This window comes from Vombatus ursinus, unplaced genomic scaffold (genome assembly GCF_900497805.2).
Source record: "Vombatus ursinus unplaced genomic scaffold, bare-nosed wombat genome assembly UNPS02014789.1, whole genome shotgun sequence".
Lineage (NCBI taxonomy): Eukaryota > Metazoa > Chordata > Mammalia > Diprotodontia > Vombatidae > Vombatus > Vombatus ursinus.
Window position 1 is genome coordinate 13,223,127 of NW_020954567.1, and position 20,835 is coordinate 13,243,961.

The 20,835-nt window shown below is 35.9% G+C and overlaps 1 protein-coding gene across 1 annotated transcript in view; it reads left to right on the forward strand.

The window, feature by feature from the left end:
- Positions 1 to 20,835, forward strand: part of RABGAP1L (RAB GTPase activating protein 1 like) — a 648,400-nt gene that overhangs the window by 154,633 nt on the left and 472,932 nt on the right. The window contains exon 12 of the mRNA XM_027868366.1: positions 19,031 to 19,124. Coding sequence (XP_027724167.1) covers positions 19,031 to 19,124 — 94 coding nt within the window. The remainder of the gene's footprint in view (positions 1 to 19,030; positions 19,125 to 20,835) is intronic.

The following is a 20,835-nucleotide window of genomic DNA, read 5'->3' on the forward strand; positions in this document are numbered from 1 at the left end:
AATGCCTGGCACATAATAGGCACTAAACAAATGCCTATTGTTTGATATGTGTATATAAACCATACTTTATGTTAGTCAACAGTCAGTCAACAAGCATTTATTTAAGTTTTAGGAGAGCTCTAGGTTCAAATTCCACCTCTTCTATAAGTGATAATGGGCAGTGACCCTGAATGCCCTCTTCTAAAATGAGCTGATTGTATGTCCATTTTAAAGTAGTTAGATTGATGTGTAGGGTAGGTAATAGTACTTCTCCCACAGGGTTGTTGTGAAAATCAAATAAGGTAATGCCTGTAACACACTATATAAATGTCCCTTATTATTATTATTATTATTATTAATTATGATGATGATAGTGATAATAATAACAACAACAATAAATCTCTTCCTTACCCTCACACATAGTTTTCATGAACCTATCTGCTGAGCTGCCATTATTTTTTACTCTTTTCCAGTAAGTGGGTTTTCTTGGTTTTCTTTGCTATTTCATGGTTAAATCAGCAATGATATGTTTTAGAAGAAGAGTATCCTTATTATTCTTCCCTTTTTGTTACTTGATGGTAATTGGTTGGCCAGAACTTACTTTCCTTTTTTCCATCTTTCCATGCTATAGATTAAAAATTTAAACCAAATACTTCACAAAACTGTGATGGATCTGTCTGGAGAGATATCTTATTTGGCCTCTGCAAAGAAGGAATGGAAGAAAGTCTATGTGGTCTGATTGCCTTACAGAGGAGTCCTACTAGTAGACTGAAATAAACCTTGTCTTTTCCTCTGAAGCTATGATAATATTGTATCCTGCCAGGATATACAAAGCAAGTTGGAAAAAGGATATAGACCACCTTTACTTTAATGAACTGAAATATGAACTTACTTGATATAAGAGCTTAAAGAGGATGTGTATACTGCTTTAAATAAAAATGAAACTATCCCCCTACCCTTAGGGGAGGAAAAGAGAATGGGAATGGTAATTTAAAAAAATTAAAACAGTATCGTGGTAAAGAGATGAAGGTTATCTGAATAGGACTTAACTTTTATTGAATGATAACTGATAGTGTGAGATTATGAGAAAAATCAGAAAGTAAAAGTAAGCATCTCTGAAAAACTCTTCAATAATTCCATTTTCTATGATTTAGCTTCTCTTTTCATTCTTTTCATGGATAATTACACTGTAAGAAAACTATGTTTTATGTTGTACTGCTAGATCATAATCTCATGATGTTCTTTGACCATATTTATTAAAGAACATCTTCAAATTTAAACTGTCTTTTTTGGCAATTGGAAATAGGCTTCAAATTTCCTTTTCCTTTATAAATGGGATGAAGTAATTTGTTAATAGAAGCATAGTAATTTTTTCTCAGCAATCTGCCACAAAAGCTAAGCTAAACATCTTGTATTATTTTGGTTGATTGATATATCAGGTATATTTATTTTATTTCATGTAAATTTTATATCTACTGTATCTTTGCCATTATTTTCTTAGTTTTAAAAATATAACTATTATATTCATATGAAAAGAAGATACAGAAGAAAATTTGCTGTGAATTACTACTTAGTTTTGATGTAATGTAATTCTGTGATTGAGTTCACTAGAAATGTCTTCTTTTTTTTCACCTTATTCTCCTGAGGAAGTCACATCACTAGTTGTGTTAAAATTTACTAGTCTTCCTTTATTTAGAACAAAACAAAAATAGAGATGTATGTCTTTTAATGTTTTATAAAGCTCTTAGAATTTCTAATATTATATCTAGTTGGTTAGAGCTTTCAAATGACCAAATGTTGATTTTATATTTTATTTTGAAAACTTAACGTATATTTCCTTCTTCAGTAATGCTACCAACTGTCCTCAGCAGCAAAATAAACATCTTTATGTAGAAATAGAAAACCCCTAAAGAGATTTGGACTTGCTTTATGATCTCAGGAAAGTTTACTTTACCTTGCTGGAACATAGTTATTCCATGTGTAAAATAACAGTTTTGGGCTTGATCTCTTAAGCTCTCTTCCATCTCCAATTTTCTGTGAATTTCTAGGGTACTTTTAGAGTTTTAACAGTTGTGAGGGAAAAAGAGACTGCAGGACTTGACCAGGGGGTTGGCAGGTACAGAAAATGTTAGAAGTTAATTTCTCTCATCCTCAAATGAACTCTGTACCCAGTTTGATGCTGCTGTCATCTCATCTGGCTTTAGCTTATTGAAAGGAGGACAGTAATGCAAGTTTAGAATAGGTCTGGATTTAAATGTTTTGAACACAGGTTTCAGAGGCATTGACTTTTTCCCAATCTCTTGTTTTCCCAGTCTCTTGTTTCCTTTTGTTGAGCAATACTTTTTCAGCTGCCCCTTATTTTATAGGGCTGGACTTGTGATTTCATTGACCTAAGGAACTGCCAGGGGAAGAAAGCTCCCTCGAGTAGTGCAGATCGGTACCTTCTCTGCAACTTGTAGTAAAACTGCAGCCTATGGGCAAGTCATTTATCCTTTCTGAACATCAGTTTCCTCATATGTGAAATGGGGATGATAAAACCTGTTGGTACCCACCTCACATGATTTTTGTAGCATCACATGGATAATGTTTATCAAGTGCTTTGCAAATTTAAAGCATTGTGTAGATGTTACTTCTTTTTCTTCCACTTCTTCTTGCTTCCTGTTCTTTCTTTTCTTCACCTCTCCACTTCTTCCATTCACTGTTGTGATTAATTGATGATGACTCCTTGAGAATGAAAATTTTTCCATTATTTTTATCTCCAGTGTCTATTATAGTACCGGGAACATTTTTGTTGTGTTGTTTTTCAGTCTTGATTGACTCTTCATAATCCCATTTGGGGTTTTCTTGGCAATGATACTGGAGTGGTTTGCCATTTCCTTCTCCAGCTCATTTTACAAATAAGGAAATCGAGGCCAACAGGATGAAGTGGCTTGCCCAATGTCACACAGCTAATAAGTGTCTGGGGCCAGATTTGAACTCATGAAGATGAGTCTTCTTGACTCCAGGCCTGGCATTCTTATCCTCCTGCACCACGCTGATTGATTGATTGATTGACTGACTGATGGGGCCCCTGAATTTGATACTTTCTTCCTTTTTTCAGGACACTCAACCAGCACTTAAGTCCTCAAGTTGAGGGTGGGAGTGGATTTGGGCAGCAATACCCAGAAAGTGATGCTGTACTGCTGCAGTTAAGTAATCTAGTGAATAGAACACTGGACGTGGAAAGAGGAAGACCTGAGTTCAAATTCAGACTTAGCCTCATACCTGCTGTGTGACCCTAAGCAAGTCCCTTTACTTCTGTCTGCTTCAGTTCCCTCATATGTAAAATAAGAATAATAATAGCACTTTCCTGTCAGAATTGTTGTGAGAATAAAATGAGATAATATTTTAAAAACACTTAGCAAACCTTAAAATACCACATAAATAGTAGCTATTTTTACTATTATAACTCAAAAGATAGCAGGAGTAACCCCGGGAGAGGAATACACTCAAACTACTCTATGTCTTGGCTCCTGACTGTGCCAACAGTGCATCTCCTGAGACTCTCCATTTCTTTTCTGGATGCTACCATTGGACCTCTTTTCTCCTGGGTTGCCAAGGGTAGGAGTAGAAACACTAAGCCTGGGAGTATCAAAGTTTTTCCTGGTTTACTCTTGAATGATTTCTGAAGAATTTCTTCCTCTCAGGTAATAGATTGCAGAATAGGGAAAAGTAAAGGTAGAATATTTTCCCTCTACTCACTTCTTCAAAGCAACCAAGCTCTTTTTTTCCCCTTTAATTAATTATTTTTACATTCATTTGAAAAAATGATTGAGTTCCTAATTCTCTCCTTTCCCTCCCCCTCCTTTCCTACTCATTATAGAGGCAAGAAATGTGATATCAATTATACATGTGAAATCATGCAAAACATTTTCCATGTTAGCTGTATTGCAAACGAAACAAAACACAAGACAAATAGAGAAAGTGAAAAAATTATGCTTCCATTTGTATTCAGACCCCATCAGTTCTCTCTGGAGGTGAATAGCATTTTTCATCATAAGTCCTTCTGAATTTTCTTAGATAATTTTATTTCTGAGAATAGTGAAGTCACTCAAGGTTGATCATCATACAATATTGCTGTTACTAGATACAGTGTTCTTCAGGTTCTGTTCATTTCACTTTGTATCAATTCATGTCAGTCTTCCCAGGTTTTTCTGAAACAATCCTGCTTGTCATTTCTTATAACACAGTAGTATGCTGTCACAATCATGTGCCACAACTTGTTCAGCCATTCCTCGATTGATGGGCATCCTTTTGATGTACAATTCTTAGCCACCACAAAAAGAGCTGCTGTAAATATTTTGTACATTAAGTTCTTTTCCCTTCTCTTTGATCTCTTTGGGATACAGACCTAGCAGTGGTATTGCTATGCACAGTTTTATGGCCCTTTGAACATAGTTCCAAATTGCTCTCCAGTGGTTCTGCCAAGCTTTTTCTAGTTTTCTCTTCCTAGCTGCAGGTGACAGGGCACACCATTGAGGCCATTCTGCTACCTGTGTCTAAGGAGTCTTCTCAGACATTAGAGTTTTGGACTTGTCTCGAGGGAATCTGGTTTTGTTCAACATTACTGCTTCACTCCAAGGGTGAAATGACTCACCTCTATATTGTAGTGAGAAGCCATAATAACACTTCTGCCAGCCACACTACTAGTACACAATTGTTCCCTAGTCACTCGACATTTCTAGGTAATAGGACATCACAGCAATCAATCTCTAATTCTTCACGTCAGTCATGTACAAATTAGATGCTGGGGAACAAGACATTTCTGCCATCTTTGACTTCAGTAAGTACTCACTTGTCTGAGGAATTGCTTTTTCAGTGTTTCTCACACAGCTATCAATTTTTTTCTGCCCTTTTCAGAGAACAAAGTCTTAATCAGAAAAGGATACTCACTTTATACTCAGATTTTAAAATTATTGTAATAATTCATATTTATTAGTGCTGAAAGAGGTATATAGTTCTTTACACATATTATGAAGTTCACAACTGCATGTGAAGTTGGATATTATTGAATATTATTAATATGGACAATTAATATAGGTAATATGGATAATTAATAATATGGATATTATTACCACTGTTTTATAGATGAGGAAACTGAGGCACAGAGATGTTGAGTGTCATGCCCAAAGTCCCATGGCTAATAAATATTATAGATGGGCTTTGAATCTAGGATTTCTTGACTCCAGGTCTGTCACTGTAGCTACCATGCTACATTGCTCTTAATTTTCTTGTAGATAAATAATTATTGTGGCTGAGAATCATTTCCCCTAAGTGTAGGTAGACCATGCAGGCCAAAGCATAATGTTGGTAATACAGATATATAAAATATTAATTTTTTAATCTCTTTTGATTTTTGACATCTACTTTTTATATAGCTTACAAAATGATTTGATTTAGGACTTGTAGCAAATTCTTTTCTTTATATTTTCTCTTTTTGTCTTTCATGATACACTTGTAGTTTTAGAAATGCTCTTTGTAAGAAACCTAGAACATTAGAGTTGACAAGGAACATAGCAATTAGAGTTGACAAGGAACATAGTGGTCATTTAGGCGAAGTAAGATTCCTTTCTAGTTAGCCATCTTGCCTCTGTTTAAATACATCCAGTGACAGAGAGCTAAGTGAGGTAGCCTCCTCCATTTGTAGCTAGCTTTTGAATCATGCAGTAGCAGCATTATAGGATTTCCTAGTCCAACTTGTACCAGAACAAGAAATTCATTTATGATATCCCTGACAAGTGGCTATTAGCCGTCCTTGAAGATCTCTATTGGGAGGCAACATACTTCTCAATGTAGTCCATTCCAACTTTACGAAGCTCTAACTGTTAGAAAGTTTATATTGAGCCCAAATCTGTTTATTTCCAGTTCCTACCTTTGTTCTTAGATCTGCCCTCTGGGGCTAAGTGGAGGATGGCTAATTTCCTCTTCTATAGAGCAGCAGGGCAGCTACGTGAAGACCACCATCAAGTTGTACCTCTGTCTTCTCTTTTCCAGACTAATCATCCCCAGCACATGAGCCTTGGTGAAAGTAGGAACATAGGATCACAGATGGAATAAAATAAGATCTTCAACATGGACTGTAACTTTTTTTTTCTTAAGTATCACTTGAGTGTGATTAAAATGTGGAGTATACATAATGTCTCTTTGTAGTCATTTTGTACTGGAAATAAAATTACTCTATCAAACCTTCATTACTAATGAATTAGTAATAATTTCAGTATTCTAGAGAAGTTTCTAAAATACCTCTTTATTTTAATTCTAATTTTTCTGACATAACCAAATATTTCTATTGAAAATTAAATTGAGATAACAGAACATTAATAATAAAAACATGCATTTCTAGAGATTTTACTATCCTCACCTCCTAATGTACTTATGTAGATTCTCAGAATTTGTTCCTTAGGGGCAGCTTGGTGGTGCAGTGGATAGAGCACTGGCTCTGGAGTCAGGAAGAACTGAGTTCAAATCAGGCCTTAGACATTTACTAACTGTGTAACCCTGGGCAAGTCACCTAACCCCAATTGCCCCTTCCCCCCCCAAAAAGAATCTACTTCTTAAGGTCAAATGAATTTCTGATTCTGAGAGAAACTTTTATAGTCCAGCCGTATCATTTTAAAGGTGAGAAAATTGAAGTTACATCATTGGCCCCTCTCCTTTCGTCCCTTGTCAAAGTGATCTTCATAAAGCTCAGTTCTGATCATGTCATACCCCATTCAGTAAACTCCAGTGGCTCCCTATTGCCTCCAGGATCAAATATGAAAATCCTCAGTTTGGCTTTTAAAGGCCTTCATAACTGGCCCGTTTCCAGCCTTCTTATACCTCACATCCCACTCCAGGTGCTGTGCAGTCCAGTGACACTGGCCTCATTGCTTTTCCTCTCTCTCCAGACTCCTGGCCTTTTCATTGGCCAAGCCCCGTGCTTGGAACGCTCTCCCTCTTCAGAAGTCTTCTGGTTTCTTTGGCTTCCTTCAGGTCTCAATTAAAATCCCACTTTCTGCAAGAAGCCCAGGATTCCTCAGTCTTAGTGCCTTCCCTCTGAGATTACCTTCCGGTTATCACATCTATGTATCTTGTTTCTACATGTTGTTTGCTAGCTGTCTTCCCCATTAGGATGAGCCCCTGGAAAGCAGGTGCTATTTTTTGCTTTTCTGCATATCGCCAGTCCTCACTGTAGTGTCTGGCACATGGGAGGCACTTAATAAATGGTAGTTGACTGACTCATTAGGGAGTGAAATGAAAGATAGCCAAGGCTTTCTTGAAGTAGTGATCTGGAAGAGAGAGTCATTAAGCTGGACAATGGGGTCCAGAGTGGAAATTGCAGAGGTGACAAGGCATGGTCTCTGGTTTGAGTTGTCCATAGTCACTCAACTGTTATACATCAGAGGCAAGATTTCCTGGGTCCCTGGCTTTCCCTCTGTCACCACAAGAGCTGCTCCTCTCTTTTCTTCATACCAAACCAAAGTCTCTCTCCCTTTAACTTCCTTTCCTTGGCCTTTGTTTTGCTCCCTAGAGCTGTAACAGAACATGCTATGATAATAACTTAAATGTTTGAAGACCTCTGTTTTTTCTTTCTTTTTTCCCTCAGGTTAAACATCTCTGATTCTTTCAACCATTCCCCATGTAATGTAGGTTGAAGATGTTCATGAGGCCATTGAATTTAAAGCTAGAAGAGAAGGACATTTAGTCCAGCACTCTCATTTTCTATACGAAGAGACTGAGGTACAGAGAAGTACCAGGTGACACTGCAATGGGCAGAGATAGAAATCTAACCTAGGCCCTCGTACTCCACTCCACTGCCCCTTTGGTCTCATTCCACTTTTTTATACTCATTTACTTAACATATAATTAAAAATTGATTTTACAGAGGTACATTTCTGCCTAGACACTATTCGAATTATTAAAAATTCTGAATCAATACCGTTTTTCAGTAAAGAGCAGTTTTTAAGGTAAGGACAAAAAACCAAAAGGTAGCAGTCAGTGTAAAGCAAGGTCTTAAAAACTGGGACTGACTTTTATTCACTCGTGAAGGCCTAGCGGAACATGTCATTCATCAGTGTATCTTTAATGTCAATTTAAAATTTATTTCCTTTCATTATTATAAGGAATCTTATAAACAAGCGTCTTTACTTTTTCTGTATTCTGTCTAAATGTGTTTTAAAATTTAAAAATGTGATGGCCAGAAGTAAATGATTCTCCAACTGTGGTCCAATTCATCAGGAAAAACATTTAGCAGACATCCATTTTATTTAGTTTATAATTTAGTTGGACTCATTTTAAAAATTAATTCACTCTAAGATTATGTTAAATTTTTAGAGTAGCATCGAACTCTTGGCTCAATTTGTGTTTGTGGTTATCTAAAATTGCATGTTATTTTTCACATGAGCCCCCTCCTCCTCATCCCAAATTTGCATTGGCTTTTCAAACCTAAACGTACTTCCTTGTTCTCGTTGTTCCTAATTGTAGATAAAAGATTTTTTATATTAAGTCCATATTAATAAACTTCAGTTCACCCCTTGTTGGGCATTCTAGCTTTCCACCTTGAGGGTCCTGGGCCTCTGAGTGATAAAGTTACATCATTTCTAGCCAACCCCAGAACCCACCCATCTCACTTACTGTTACTCCTTACCATCTTTGTGCCTTGGCTCTGTACATCCCCCTTACCCCCCTGCAAATCAGCACTCATTCTGATCTGCCATTTGATGGTTCTATGACTCTTCTCACCTGCCCTGTCACTTCCATTACCAAAACACCCCCTTCTAACATCTACTTGTTATTGTACATCTGCCATATTGTTTTATGGGTAGTTATTGCATCTTCAGAAAATAACAGATTCCTTATCTGTAGGAAGACCCTCTTTACTTATTGAATACTTTTAGTGTATAATCTTTTTGTTCTACCCATTCTACCTCTGAAACATTTTGCATCATTTTATGTATGATTGTTGTTGAGCTATAGGATTTCATCACAAATCTGAACTATTGTTATCGCCTCCTGTTGTATCTCTGCTCTGAATAATATTTCACCTTGCCACCAGGCTTTCTTATGAATTGACCTATCTGGCCTGTTACACCTCTGATGAAAATCGTTCATTGGCTTTCTCTTGCCAAAGGCCAAAATTCAAATAACTCTGTATGGCTTTTGTCAAGGCCTACCATAACTTGGCACTGGGTGATTTTTCTAGCCCTATCTCCTGTTACTCCTTCCATGTACTAGCCTGTGTTCCAGTAGAGCTGCCTTATTTGTTCAGCTCTCTCAGTGCCTGGCTCTTGGCTGTTTCTCACGCTCTGTGCCTGACGGTTGCTGTCTATTCTCCTCCTGATTCTGCCTCTGAAATGTCTTTTACTTCCTACCCTTTCTCTCAGTTCTTTCTGATACTGTTCAAATCAAGTTCTCATTGTCACCAGCCTGGTCTATTTGGCATCCTCTGACATGTTTGTACCTTACCTCAATCTTCTCATTATACTTGGAATAAATCTCCCAATTCCTACCAGTTCTGTAAAGCCCCTCTCAAATGCCCCCCATCCTGAATAAAGAACAAAAAAGTTAAAAAAAAAGTTAGTCTCAGGATCTGAGAGAGAAGAGTCAGCTTATGCAATCTCTTTCCTTACATTGAACCCCTCTGGACTCCCAGACAACAGAGATCCCATTCTTACTCTCAGAATCATAGAATCACCACATTTGAGAGTCAAAACAGAACTCAGTGGCTGTCTAGTACAACCTATGCCCTTTAAAGATTCCCCACTAAAACAGAACCAACAAGTAGTTCTCCATCTTTTTTTTTTTTTTTAAAGATCTCCAATGAGGGGGGAAATCACTACTTCCTGAAGGGTCCCTTTCCAATTTTGGGTAGCTCTAATCGTTAGTAAGTTTCTCTTGGCCTAAAGTCTGAATTTTCCTCTTTGGATGTTCACCCTTGATCTAGCTTTCACTTCTGGGGCCAACAAACAAACAAACCCCCAAACCAGAAACAAACCTTTAAAATCCACTTTCAAAGAATTGAAGATAGTTATTGAGTTCTTTTGATATTTATATGTATGCACACATGTATATGTGTGTGTGTGTGTGTGTATATATATATATATAAATATACACATATTTAGCCAAATACCTCCAATTCCTTCAACAAACCCTCCTCCAGCGTGAACTTAAAGCCCTCCTTTATCCCCCCTGACATTCAGCTTATCAATGTCTTTTCAGAAATATGGTGCCCCAAACTGCCCAGGTCCTCCAGATATAGCCTGGCCAGTGTACAGCATTACTTCCCTTTATCATTGCATTGGTCTTCTTCAGGTATAGAGTGTATGAAAGATCCTCTGACATCTTTTCCATGGCTTTGAATTTCTGCTGCTTCAGTCCCTTTAATTCCACCCTCAAAATTTGAGGATGGTAAGAAGCGGAGGTAAAATTTATTAGGTGTAGGTCTGCTCACATCACTGCCTTGTCCCAAATCTCACCATGGTTCCCCATTACTTACATGATAAAATATAAATACCGTAACATCACATTTGCATGCTGTGTCTCTTTAGTAAGCTCCTCAAGGGCAGGGCTTATTTAGTTTTTACCTTAACTGTCCAATGCTTGTCACATAATAATTAAAAATACTTGTTGAATTCAATTTGAGGCCTTCCATGATCCTGTCTTAACTCATCATTCTAGCCTTAAACTATGCCTTTTCATACACAATGCTGTAGCCAAACTGAGTTATTCACCTTGCTAACAGAAGTCTATTAAAATTATTCTCTGAAGTACCATAGATGGCTATGAAAATTATATTTGTTAATGTAGTACTTAGATCTCATTAAGAGATTTGTTTTTCTTCAAAGTAATGCTTACTATTTAGAAGCACTTTTCCTCCCCTAGACCTGTGACTTCAGTGTCATAGGGAAGTAACTGCTGGTGAAGAAATGCACTCTCTCATTGCAGGTCAGTAACTCAGAGTTTTTGAGCATTAACTTGGGTCACTGTGCAAGGTTATATGACTTGCCCAATGTCACAGAGCCAGTATTTGTTTGAGGCTAGGCTTGAACCCAAGTGTTCTTGACTGTCTGGCTGTCTCCCTATGTAGTATGTCAGGTTGCCTGTTACTCTTATAATATGACAAATGTAAATAAACTTCTTATTAAAATTATATAAATTATCCATTAAACTTTATATGGCTCAAAAACCATATGTAATTAAAATCAATCACACTTTGAATATTCAAAGGAATTTTAAACATAATCTTCTCAAAGCTGATTGAAGGACAAGACCCATAAAGTCAGGATTAATGTTTGGATGCCAGCCTGGCGGAAAGTCTCTAGTGGGAGCTTGGTCCTTCATTCTGTTCTGTTCAGCATTTTCATCAGTGACTCCCAAGAAGCTGTGGTTGTCAGATGTGCAGATAAAATGGGGGTGGGAGTTGTAGCTAACCTGTTGGATAACATAATCGAGGTGAAATGGAGCTTAACAGCCTAAAACACGGGCTAGATCTCATAAGCTTATATTTAGTGGGGACACATTGAAAGCTTTACACTTCAACTAATAAAACAAAAACAAAAACAAAAAACAAAAGAAGTGTATATATGCATCCAGAATTGGGTAAAAGAAATACTGAGTTTTGTGCACTGCAAGGTCAGGATGAGTCAGCAGTAAGAAATGGCAGCCAAAAAGGCCAGCTTCTTCCATGGCTACATTAACAACATAGTAGTGCTCTGAATGAGGGAGGTGATGGTTTCACTAACATAGAACATTGCTTCCCATTCTAGATGCCCCATTGTTAGAAAGACATTGGGAAGTCAGAGTAGGTACAAGGAAGGGTTCTAGCCAGGTCATCCAATTGTTGATGAAGGTTCATGAAGGAACCATGGTTAATAAACAGGAGAAGAGAAGTCTAGTGCTGGGTAGCATGGGGTGGTGGTAGTAATGCAATAATTTGTTTTCACGTATTTGGTAGGTTATAATATAGTAAGAAGGATTGTATTAATTTTACCTAAAGTTGCAGAGAAGTAAATTTTCACTAAATATAAGGAGCAGATCTCAAACAACTTGAGCTGTCCAAAGGTAGAATAACAGAATCAATATTGAAAAAGCACTCTATAGTCTAAAACAGTGGACTAAATCTAATAAGCTTATTTTTAGTAGGGACCAATTGTAAGCCTGCTTCATTAGGTGATGAATTCCTTAATTACTAGAGGTTCATATTTGTTGGAGATGATATACCAGGGATTCCTACTGAGGTACAAGCTGGGCTAGTTGGTATGAGACTTTGTGATACTGCTCTGTTAATGTTCTTTTACTTGTCAGTGTCTTGACACTAGTTTTGATTTCTTTCTGCCTCTACAAAGTCTTTCTCTTCCTGAATCATTTCTTCCATATGCTCTGTGAAATATTCTCAGGAATTGGGGTGTATGGATTTCATAGGGTCATTGGTTCATGGATTTAGAGCTGGAAAGGACATTAGAAATATTCTAATTGAACTCTCTTTTTTCACATGAGGAAACTGTCTTTGCTGACCTCCATTCTGACATCTTGAACTGCCTTTCAGACATCTGTAATTGGATGTCTAGTGGATGTCTTAACCTTAACATATCCAAAACATATCATTAACTTTCCTTTTAAACCCTTCCCCTCCCTTCCTCATTGCCTTCTTACTATTAAGGGCATCACCTTATACTCTTACTCCCTCAAGCTCACAGTCCAGTTGCCATGCTTGATTCCCTGCATTCTTTCACCCCACCCCTCACCCACATATCCAGTCTCTTGCCAATGCCTGTTGATTTTCCCTTTGCAACATCTCCTAAATATGCCTCCTTCTCTCCTCTGACAACTGCCAGCACTGTGGTGTAGGCCCTCACCACCTCACATCTTGATTATGCTATAGCCTGCTGGTGGATCTCTTTGACTTAAGTCTCTCCTCTCTCCATATCCTCCATTCAGCCACCAAAGTGATTTTCCTAAATAGCAGGGCCAACTATGTCACCCTCTTCCTCATTTGACACCCTTCATACCCTGCCCCTCCTACGTTTCTAGTCTTTTTATACCTTACTTCCCACCATGTACCTTTTGAGTGACACTTGGCTTCCTGGCTGTTCCACAAACAAGACACTCCATTTCTCAGCCTCTGGGCATGTCCCTCATACCTAGAATGCTCTTTCCTCATATCTGCCTCCTAGCTCCCTGGCTTCCTTCACATCCCAAGTAAATTCCCACCTTCTACAGGAAGCCGTCCCTCACTCCTCTAGTGCTGTCCATTTGTTATTATTATTTCCTGTTTATCCTGTATATAGCTTGTTTGTATATCTTTTTTGTTTGTTGTTTCTCCTATTAGATTGTGAGTTGCTTGAGGTCAGAGACTATCTTTTTGCCTTTTATCTCCATCACTTAATATGGTGCCTAGTACATAGCAGGAGTTTAATAAATGTTGACTGTTCACTAAATAATTTGCCCTGTTACATAGCTGCTAAGTAGAAGAGCTAGGATTTGATCCCAGGTCCTCTGACATCAAAAACATTTCTTGTTTGTAACACTATGCTACCTGCTTTGTATGAGGTCATTTTCTTTGTAAGGCAGTTTCATGGTAGGGATTTTTAGAAGAATTTTAAAATGAGGTACTAATTTGTTTCCTTAATTCTTTTATGTTATCCTTTTCTGATTATGTTACTTTTTATTTCTATCTTCACTTTACGTAAGCCTTTAACCTCAATCCTAGAATAGGACTGACTTTTAAGATGGTAGCATTGCTTTGAGAATTCTTGTCCTGCTCATCCTAAAGGTTTAAAGATCCTTGTGTACTGTGGCTATTTTATCCCAAGTATATTATCTTTAAATCTTATCTTACACTAGTTAGGTTCAGTCTCCCAAGTTACCCATATTACTCTTTATCACCTTTGTCTTTTTGGTAGTTTTTTTTGGGGGGAGGGCTCTACATGGTTTCATTATTTTCAGATTTGATCACTGATTAATAATGATAATGCTGAAATAATATACTCTTCCCTGTTGGAATCCACTTAATGCCAATCTTCATTCAACCATCTCATCACTGATAAAAACTTGTTGCTACCTATTTATCAGATTTTATCCAGCTGCTTTTCTGATTCAAATAAAACTTCTTCATCCCACCTAAGTGTCTTCATATAGTATTATGTCACAGTCTTGGTTACAGTCTAGATAAATTGTGTCATTGACTTTCTTGGGCTGTATGCCTAGGAGAGGTATTTCTGTGTCAAATGGTATTTTAGTCACTCTCTTTGAACTATTCCAAGTCGATTTCTAGAATGGTTGTACCAGTTCGTAGCTCTACCAACAATATATTAGTGTGTCTGGTTTTCCATAGCATTTGCAACATTAACTATTCCCATCTTTTTTTTTTTAAATCTTTGACAAGGTGGTTGGTATGAAGGGACGCCCTAGGGAAGTTGTTTTGATTTGTATTTCTTTTATTATTAGTGATTTAAAGCATTCTTTGTTATAGTTGTTAATAGTTTTCTGTTAGGGAATGACTTTTGGTCTTATATATTCCTGTTGTCTATATATTTTGGATATCAGAACATTTTCATATATTTGATATAAATCTTTCTTATTCTTTTTGCATTTATTTTATTCATGCAAATTCTTTTCAATTTTATGTAGTTAAAATGATTGATTTTATCTTTTGTAATTGGCTCTGTCTATTGGTTAAAAATTCACCTCTCTCCTCCTCACCCCACCTTTGATACCTGTGCCCAGTATATGATTTGTTTCTCTTCTTATTTTTTTAATGGTATGATCTTAAATATTCAAGACACGTATCCATCTTGAATATATTCTGGCATATGATATAAGGCAGAGCAAACATGGTGTAGTAGACAGAGATATGAACTCAGAGAGAGAAAGACCTGTGATCAGGTCCTGCCTCTGTAATATACAACCTGTGACATGGGGCAAGTTATGTAACCTTTTAGGCAGCTCTCTGGGACTGTAAGTTGCTAAGAAAGTACTGACCTGCATTGTCAGAGGTGCTTTCCTCCTCCCAGGAGCTTGATATACCAATGACATAATAGTTTTTATCCCTTATGTCATGTAAGATATTGATCTAAACCCAATTTTTGCTATACTACTTTCCAGTTTTTCCAGCTGTTCTTGTCATATAGAGGGTATTTCTTCCTGAGTAATTTGTGTTTTCAGGTTTTGGATATTGATTTATTGAGTCCAGTTATATCTAGTTCTTTCTTGTCTAGTCTGTATCATCCAACAGTAAGATAAATGAGGGAAAATAGAGAAATGTATGAATTGTTAAAGAATTTAGAGCTAAAAGATAATGTGGCATTTATGTAATGGCACCACTAATGAAATACACATATCTCAGTATCATATGGCACCCTAACAAACAGACTGTGTACTAGATAAGACAGAGGGATTGCAAATAAATGTAAGCACTGTAATAATAAAGAATTATTTGCAAAGTATAACATAACAAATAGTATTTCATACAGGAATCACAAGCAAGTGACACAGGTCTAAATAAAGACGATAATGAAAACTAGTCTTATTCATTATTCCTTTCCATGTATTTTCAGTCTAGAGATGCTGGCCTTCTTGTTGTTCCTAGTAAAAAATACTTTATTTACTGACTCCATGCATTTTCACTGGCTCTCTTCCATCCCTGGAATGTTCTTCTTGCTCATGTCCCTCCTCCTGGCACCTGTGCATTCCCTCAAGTCTCAACTAAAATCTCACCTTTGGCAAGAAGCCTTTCTTGATACCCCCTAATGCTAATGCCTTTTCTCTGAGGTTACTTTGAATTTTGTCCTGCATATTTTGTTTCTACATATTTAATTGCATGTTGACTCTCTCATTAGATTATGAACTCCTTTAAAGCAGGAACTATTTTTGCCTTTCTTTTTCTTATTCATAGCATTTAGCACACTGCCTGGCACATTGTAGGAGCTTAATAAATATTTGTTGTTGTTGATTGGGTCAGGAGAAATTACAGAAACATTAAAAACTATGCTAAAGAAAAAAAAAATGACGAGACAGCATACCAGCATTTCTGGAATACAGCCAAAGCTGTACTATGTGGAAAAAGTATATTGCTAAAAGCATGCGGCATCTAGGTGGCACAGTAGATAGAGTGCCAGACCTGGAGTCAGGAATACCTGAGTTCAAATCTGTCCTCTGATACTTACTAGCTGTATGACCCTGGGCAAGTCACTTAACCCTGTTTGCGTCAGTTTCCTTGTCACTTAACCCTGTTTGCCTCAGTTCCTCATTTGTAAAATGAGCTGGAGAAGGAAATGGCAAACCACTCTAGTATCTGCCAAGAAAACCTCGAAAGGGGCCACAAAGAGTAGGCCATATCTGAAAACGTCTATGCAACAACAAAAGTATATAGTAGCAAAATAGAAGAAGGGAGATTAATGAATTAATTATACAGTTTAAAAATTAGAAATTCGACAAATGCAAAATAAGCAAAACAGATGAAGTATGAAAATTATAGTAGAAATATATAAATTGGAAAGTAAAAAGACTATGAAACTTCGTACCAAACTAAGAACTAGTTTTTAAAAAGCATTAACAAAATTGATAAACGTCTGCCAACCTCAATGAAGAGAAGAGAGAAGAAAAGTATGTTAACAAAACTAAAAATAAGAGGAAGTCTTAGCAAACAGGGGAGAAATAAAAAGAATTGTTATCATCCAATGCGCATATTTATATTCTAAGAAAACTGACAATTCAAATAAAGTAAAAGATTCTACAAAAATCTAAAGTAATCAAATTAACTGAACACCAAATAGAGAACTTATGTTATTCAGTCTCAGAAAAGGAAATTGAACTTGCTGTATAGGAACTTTCAAAGGAAAAAAAATCCTTGTCTAGATGGACTTACAGAAAAATACTGTAAAATTTTAAAGAAGAATTATTGTCTATTATGTACAAATTATCCTAAAATATTGAGAAATAAAACTCTCTCTTAAACTCATTTTGTGAGACAAATATAGTTTTAATAACTAAACCCGGGAAGGATTGATTAAATAGAACTACAGTTTCTTATCATTAATGAATATGGATTAAAAATTTTTAATTAGATCATTGCCAAAAAATCATTCATTATGATCAAGTTGAATTCTTGCTAGGGATTCCAGCCTGGTTCAACACTAGGAAAACAATGATGGATTAAGTTAAAAAGAAAACCATGTGAAGCTATATAATTATATTAATAGATGCAGAAAAATTCTTTGAATAAGTATAGTATTTATGCTAAAACCCTGTAAAAGAAGCTTAGGAGTCTTTAAATATGAATAAAATGTATCTTTCTAAAACAACAAAAAAAAAGTCAGTCCAACACGAACAAGAAAGCAAGCACTTTCTTCATCTGAGGTCTGCAGACCCCTTGTTGGTGGATGGCAAGAGCTGACAACTTAGATGGGAAAAAATATATCTTTATTTCAGTATAATTGCTTTTTTTTAAACACACGTATTTAACTTTATGCATTTAAAAAACATGATTCTTAGAAGGGTTCCATAGGCTTCATCAGACTGCCAAAGGGGTCTATGATCCCCCAAAACACTAAGAACCCTTATATTAGAAGCTGTTCTTTCTTTCTTTCTGTCTTTCTTCTTTTCTGAGGCAATCAGGGTTAACTGAATTGCCCAGAGTCACACAGCTATTAAGTGTCAAGTGTCTGAGGCCAGATTTGAACTCAGGTTCTCCTGACTCCAAGGCTGGAACTCTATCCACTGTACCACCTAACTGCCCCCATTAGAAGCTTTGCTAAGGAATAAAGGTGTAAAGCAAGGATTCCTTCTTTCCCTTCTATTATTTGACGTAGTTTTAGAAACGTTAACAATAGCAGAAAGATGAGAAAGAAGTTAAAACCTTTTAAAAATAGGAATAGAGAAGATAAAACTATTTTTTAAAAAAAATTAATGATGGGATAGTTTACTTAAAACATTCTAGGGAATTAGTAAAGAAACTAATCGAGACAATAAATGGCTCTGATTAAGTATTGTGGCAAAAATAATTTCATAAATTCCCCAAGACATCTACATAGCAGTGACAAAATCCAGGAGGCTGTGATATAAAGACAAGTGACTCAAAAATGACTATAAAATGTGTAAGTTGAATGGGCGTCAGACTACCAGAGTGCACTCAACGCAGCACACTCAATGCCTGTATCGATACAGTTACAAAAGACTTCTTAAAGAAGCAAATAAAGTTAAGTAACTGGAAGGATAATCAGTGCTCGTGGCTGGGCTATTCTTCTACTGTAACAGTGATAATAACAAAGAGATAATCCAATAATAGCTAAATTCATTTGGAGGAACAGAATATCTAAAATGTCAAGAGAAATCGAAACAGGTCAGAATAAGCAAGGGATAGGACATTATCAAAGCCATTTGGTCCTGTGTTCCGTATATTTTCTGGTTTTTTAAAATTGGAATTGAAGAAACACTTTGGCACACAAGTATTTAAGTTTTTTTTTATCAAAAGTTAAACCACTTAGATGTTCAAGTTTTAGAAATATGAAAGTTTTTGGGTGGGTATGTTATAAAAATGTATTGCTGTTTGTCAAATCTTTTCAGAGATTTGTATGTAGGTGTGGCATGTATAAGTCTGTCTTTGCGTGTGTGTTTCCTGTGTACATGTGTGTGTATTTGATGGTTTCTATACATATACTTATTGGGGTTTTTTGTCTTTATGAATTTGTTCTTGATTATTTTAGGATGAATTGAATAGAATAATAGATTAAGAATTCAGAGTTCCTGATTTTTTCCAATCTCTACCTTTTTGACTTGATCTATTACTTTGAGCAGAGCTAGGTTAATTTCTAAATTGAAAAATATGAATGAGAATTTTCATAAGGAAAAGATTGTGCTTTGAAATTATTAACCTGGGTTGCTACATATTATTGATGATAAATTAATACAGCTTTCAAGGTTTTTTAAATTTAAAGATAAAATAGTATTAAGTTAAAGTATGTTATTTTAATACACTTCTGCATTTCTTGTCTGATAAATTTTTGAATGTTTTTGTTTTTTCTATTTTTTTTTCCAGAGAGTGATAACGAACTCTCAAGTGGTACTGGTGATGTGTCTAAGGATTGCCCTGAGAAGATCTTATATTCATGGGGAGAATTGCTGGGAAGATGGTAAATTTCAATTTTATCCTTTACAACTTAACATCTACTTACTAAGTTTTCTTTGAACAGAATTTTGAGGAATGAATTAATTTTTTCATATAAATTATAACCTTTATGATTATGCCAAAAGTTGGATTATTGTAAATGAATTTTAAGATGGCAGTATATTTAAAATAGCACAGAAAATCAATTATAATATAAATTTGTAGCTATATTTAATATCTGTACTTGAAAACCAACAAAAAACATGGTCATTGCACTTTCAGATAGTTATTTTACTCATTATTCTGCCATTATTTTGTTCAGAAGAGTTCATTGCATGCTTTATTGTCAAAATACTTAAATTCTCATATTAAGAGGCTAATTCATTTGTACTTGATTTATCCATGCTTGTCTCTCTATATTTGTCTCACATATTTCTACCTACATGTTTCCCTCCCATCTCTGGTTTAAAAAGGGGCAGATGCAATCTTTTTTACTATGGAATAAATTGTTTTCAGAAGCAAGCTTTCTCCTAGTTTGTAATTCATGTTAATTTCTGGTGTCAAAGAATTTCATCTTGAAAAGACATGATTTTTTGAAAAACAAGTTTCTCTAGAAATTAGGATGAATTTCTTATCTTGTTTCCAAATAGAAGTACATAGTAAAATCTTTTTATTGTTTTTTAAAATCATAAAATCTATATTAGAGATCTACAGATCACAACTTGGATTTTAGATACCATTACAGTAATATGAATAAAGTGCTAAAATTAGATTCAGGTAGAATTAAGTAGCTAGTTGGGACAAAAATAAAACAAACCATTATAGAGTAAAGCATGGAAATTTATCCTGGATAACTGACAAATACCAGTTTTAAAAAGAAAACCTTTTAGTATTGACTGTGAGCAGGCAGTGATTAAGTACAGTATACTCCATATCTTTCCCTTCATCTAGCACCTCTGTACCCATAAGTATTGATGGAATTGAATTGAGATCTATATCTATATATCTGGATCTGTATCTGTAGCTATATATCTCTATTTAACTGTGTAGGGTATCTGATGAAGTTTCCCTTTGTAGAATAGTAGAGCAAAACCACAGGTTCTTCTTATATGATCACTTCATATACATATATTTACTATACTATATTAATTAAGGAAGGAAGTAGATACATGCCATCTTGAATTCACTTCCACATAATTTTGTGGCTTCTTTGCATTAGTTTTTAGGTTTCTCCCATCAGTGCCAATCTAGGAAGGAAGGAAGCACCTGTGGGGAGCTTTGGTGACATTAGTCCAAGGTTCAGGAAGCTCACTTACAATACTGCAATTACTTGTTAAGTCTACATTTAAAACCACTGAGGGCCCCTGCTCTGTTTTTTAGAAGGGAAAGAATGTAGGTACATTAAAATCAATAAACTCACTGAAATTTTTTCAGAGTTTCATTGGAGGTGTAAGAAAAAAAAAACCCAAATACCAAAACTTTAGCCAACTATAGATGAAACTTCCTCCACTGCCTCCCCACCTCCAAGTTTTAGCGAACAAAACAAAATATATTTCTTTGTTGGTGATAGAGCTTGAAATAGCAAGGAGATAAGATAATGATTCATAGAGTGAAATAGACGAACTTTCTTTTTCTTCTTGTCATTTAGTTCCTTGACTGTAAACACACAACACACAGTTCTTTCTTATTTAAACACACACACACACACACACACACACACACACACACACACACAC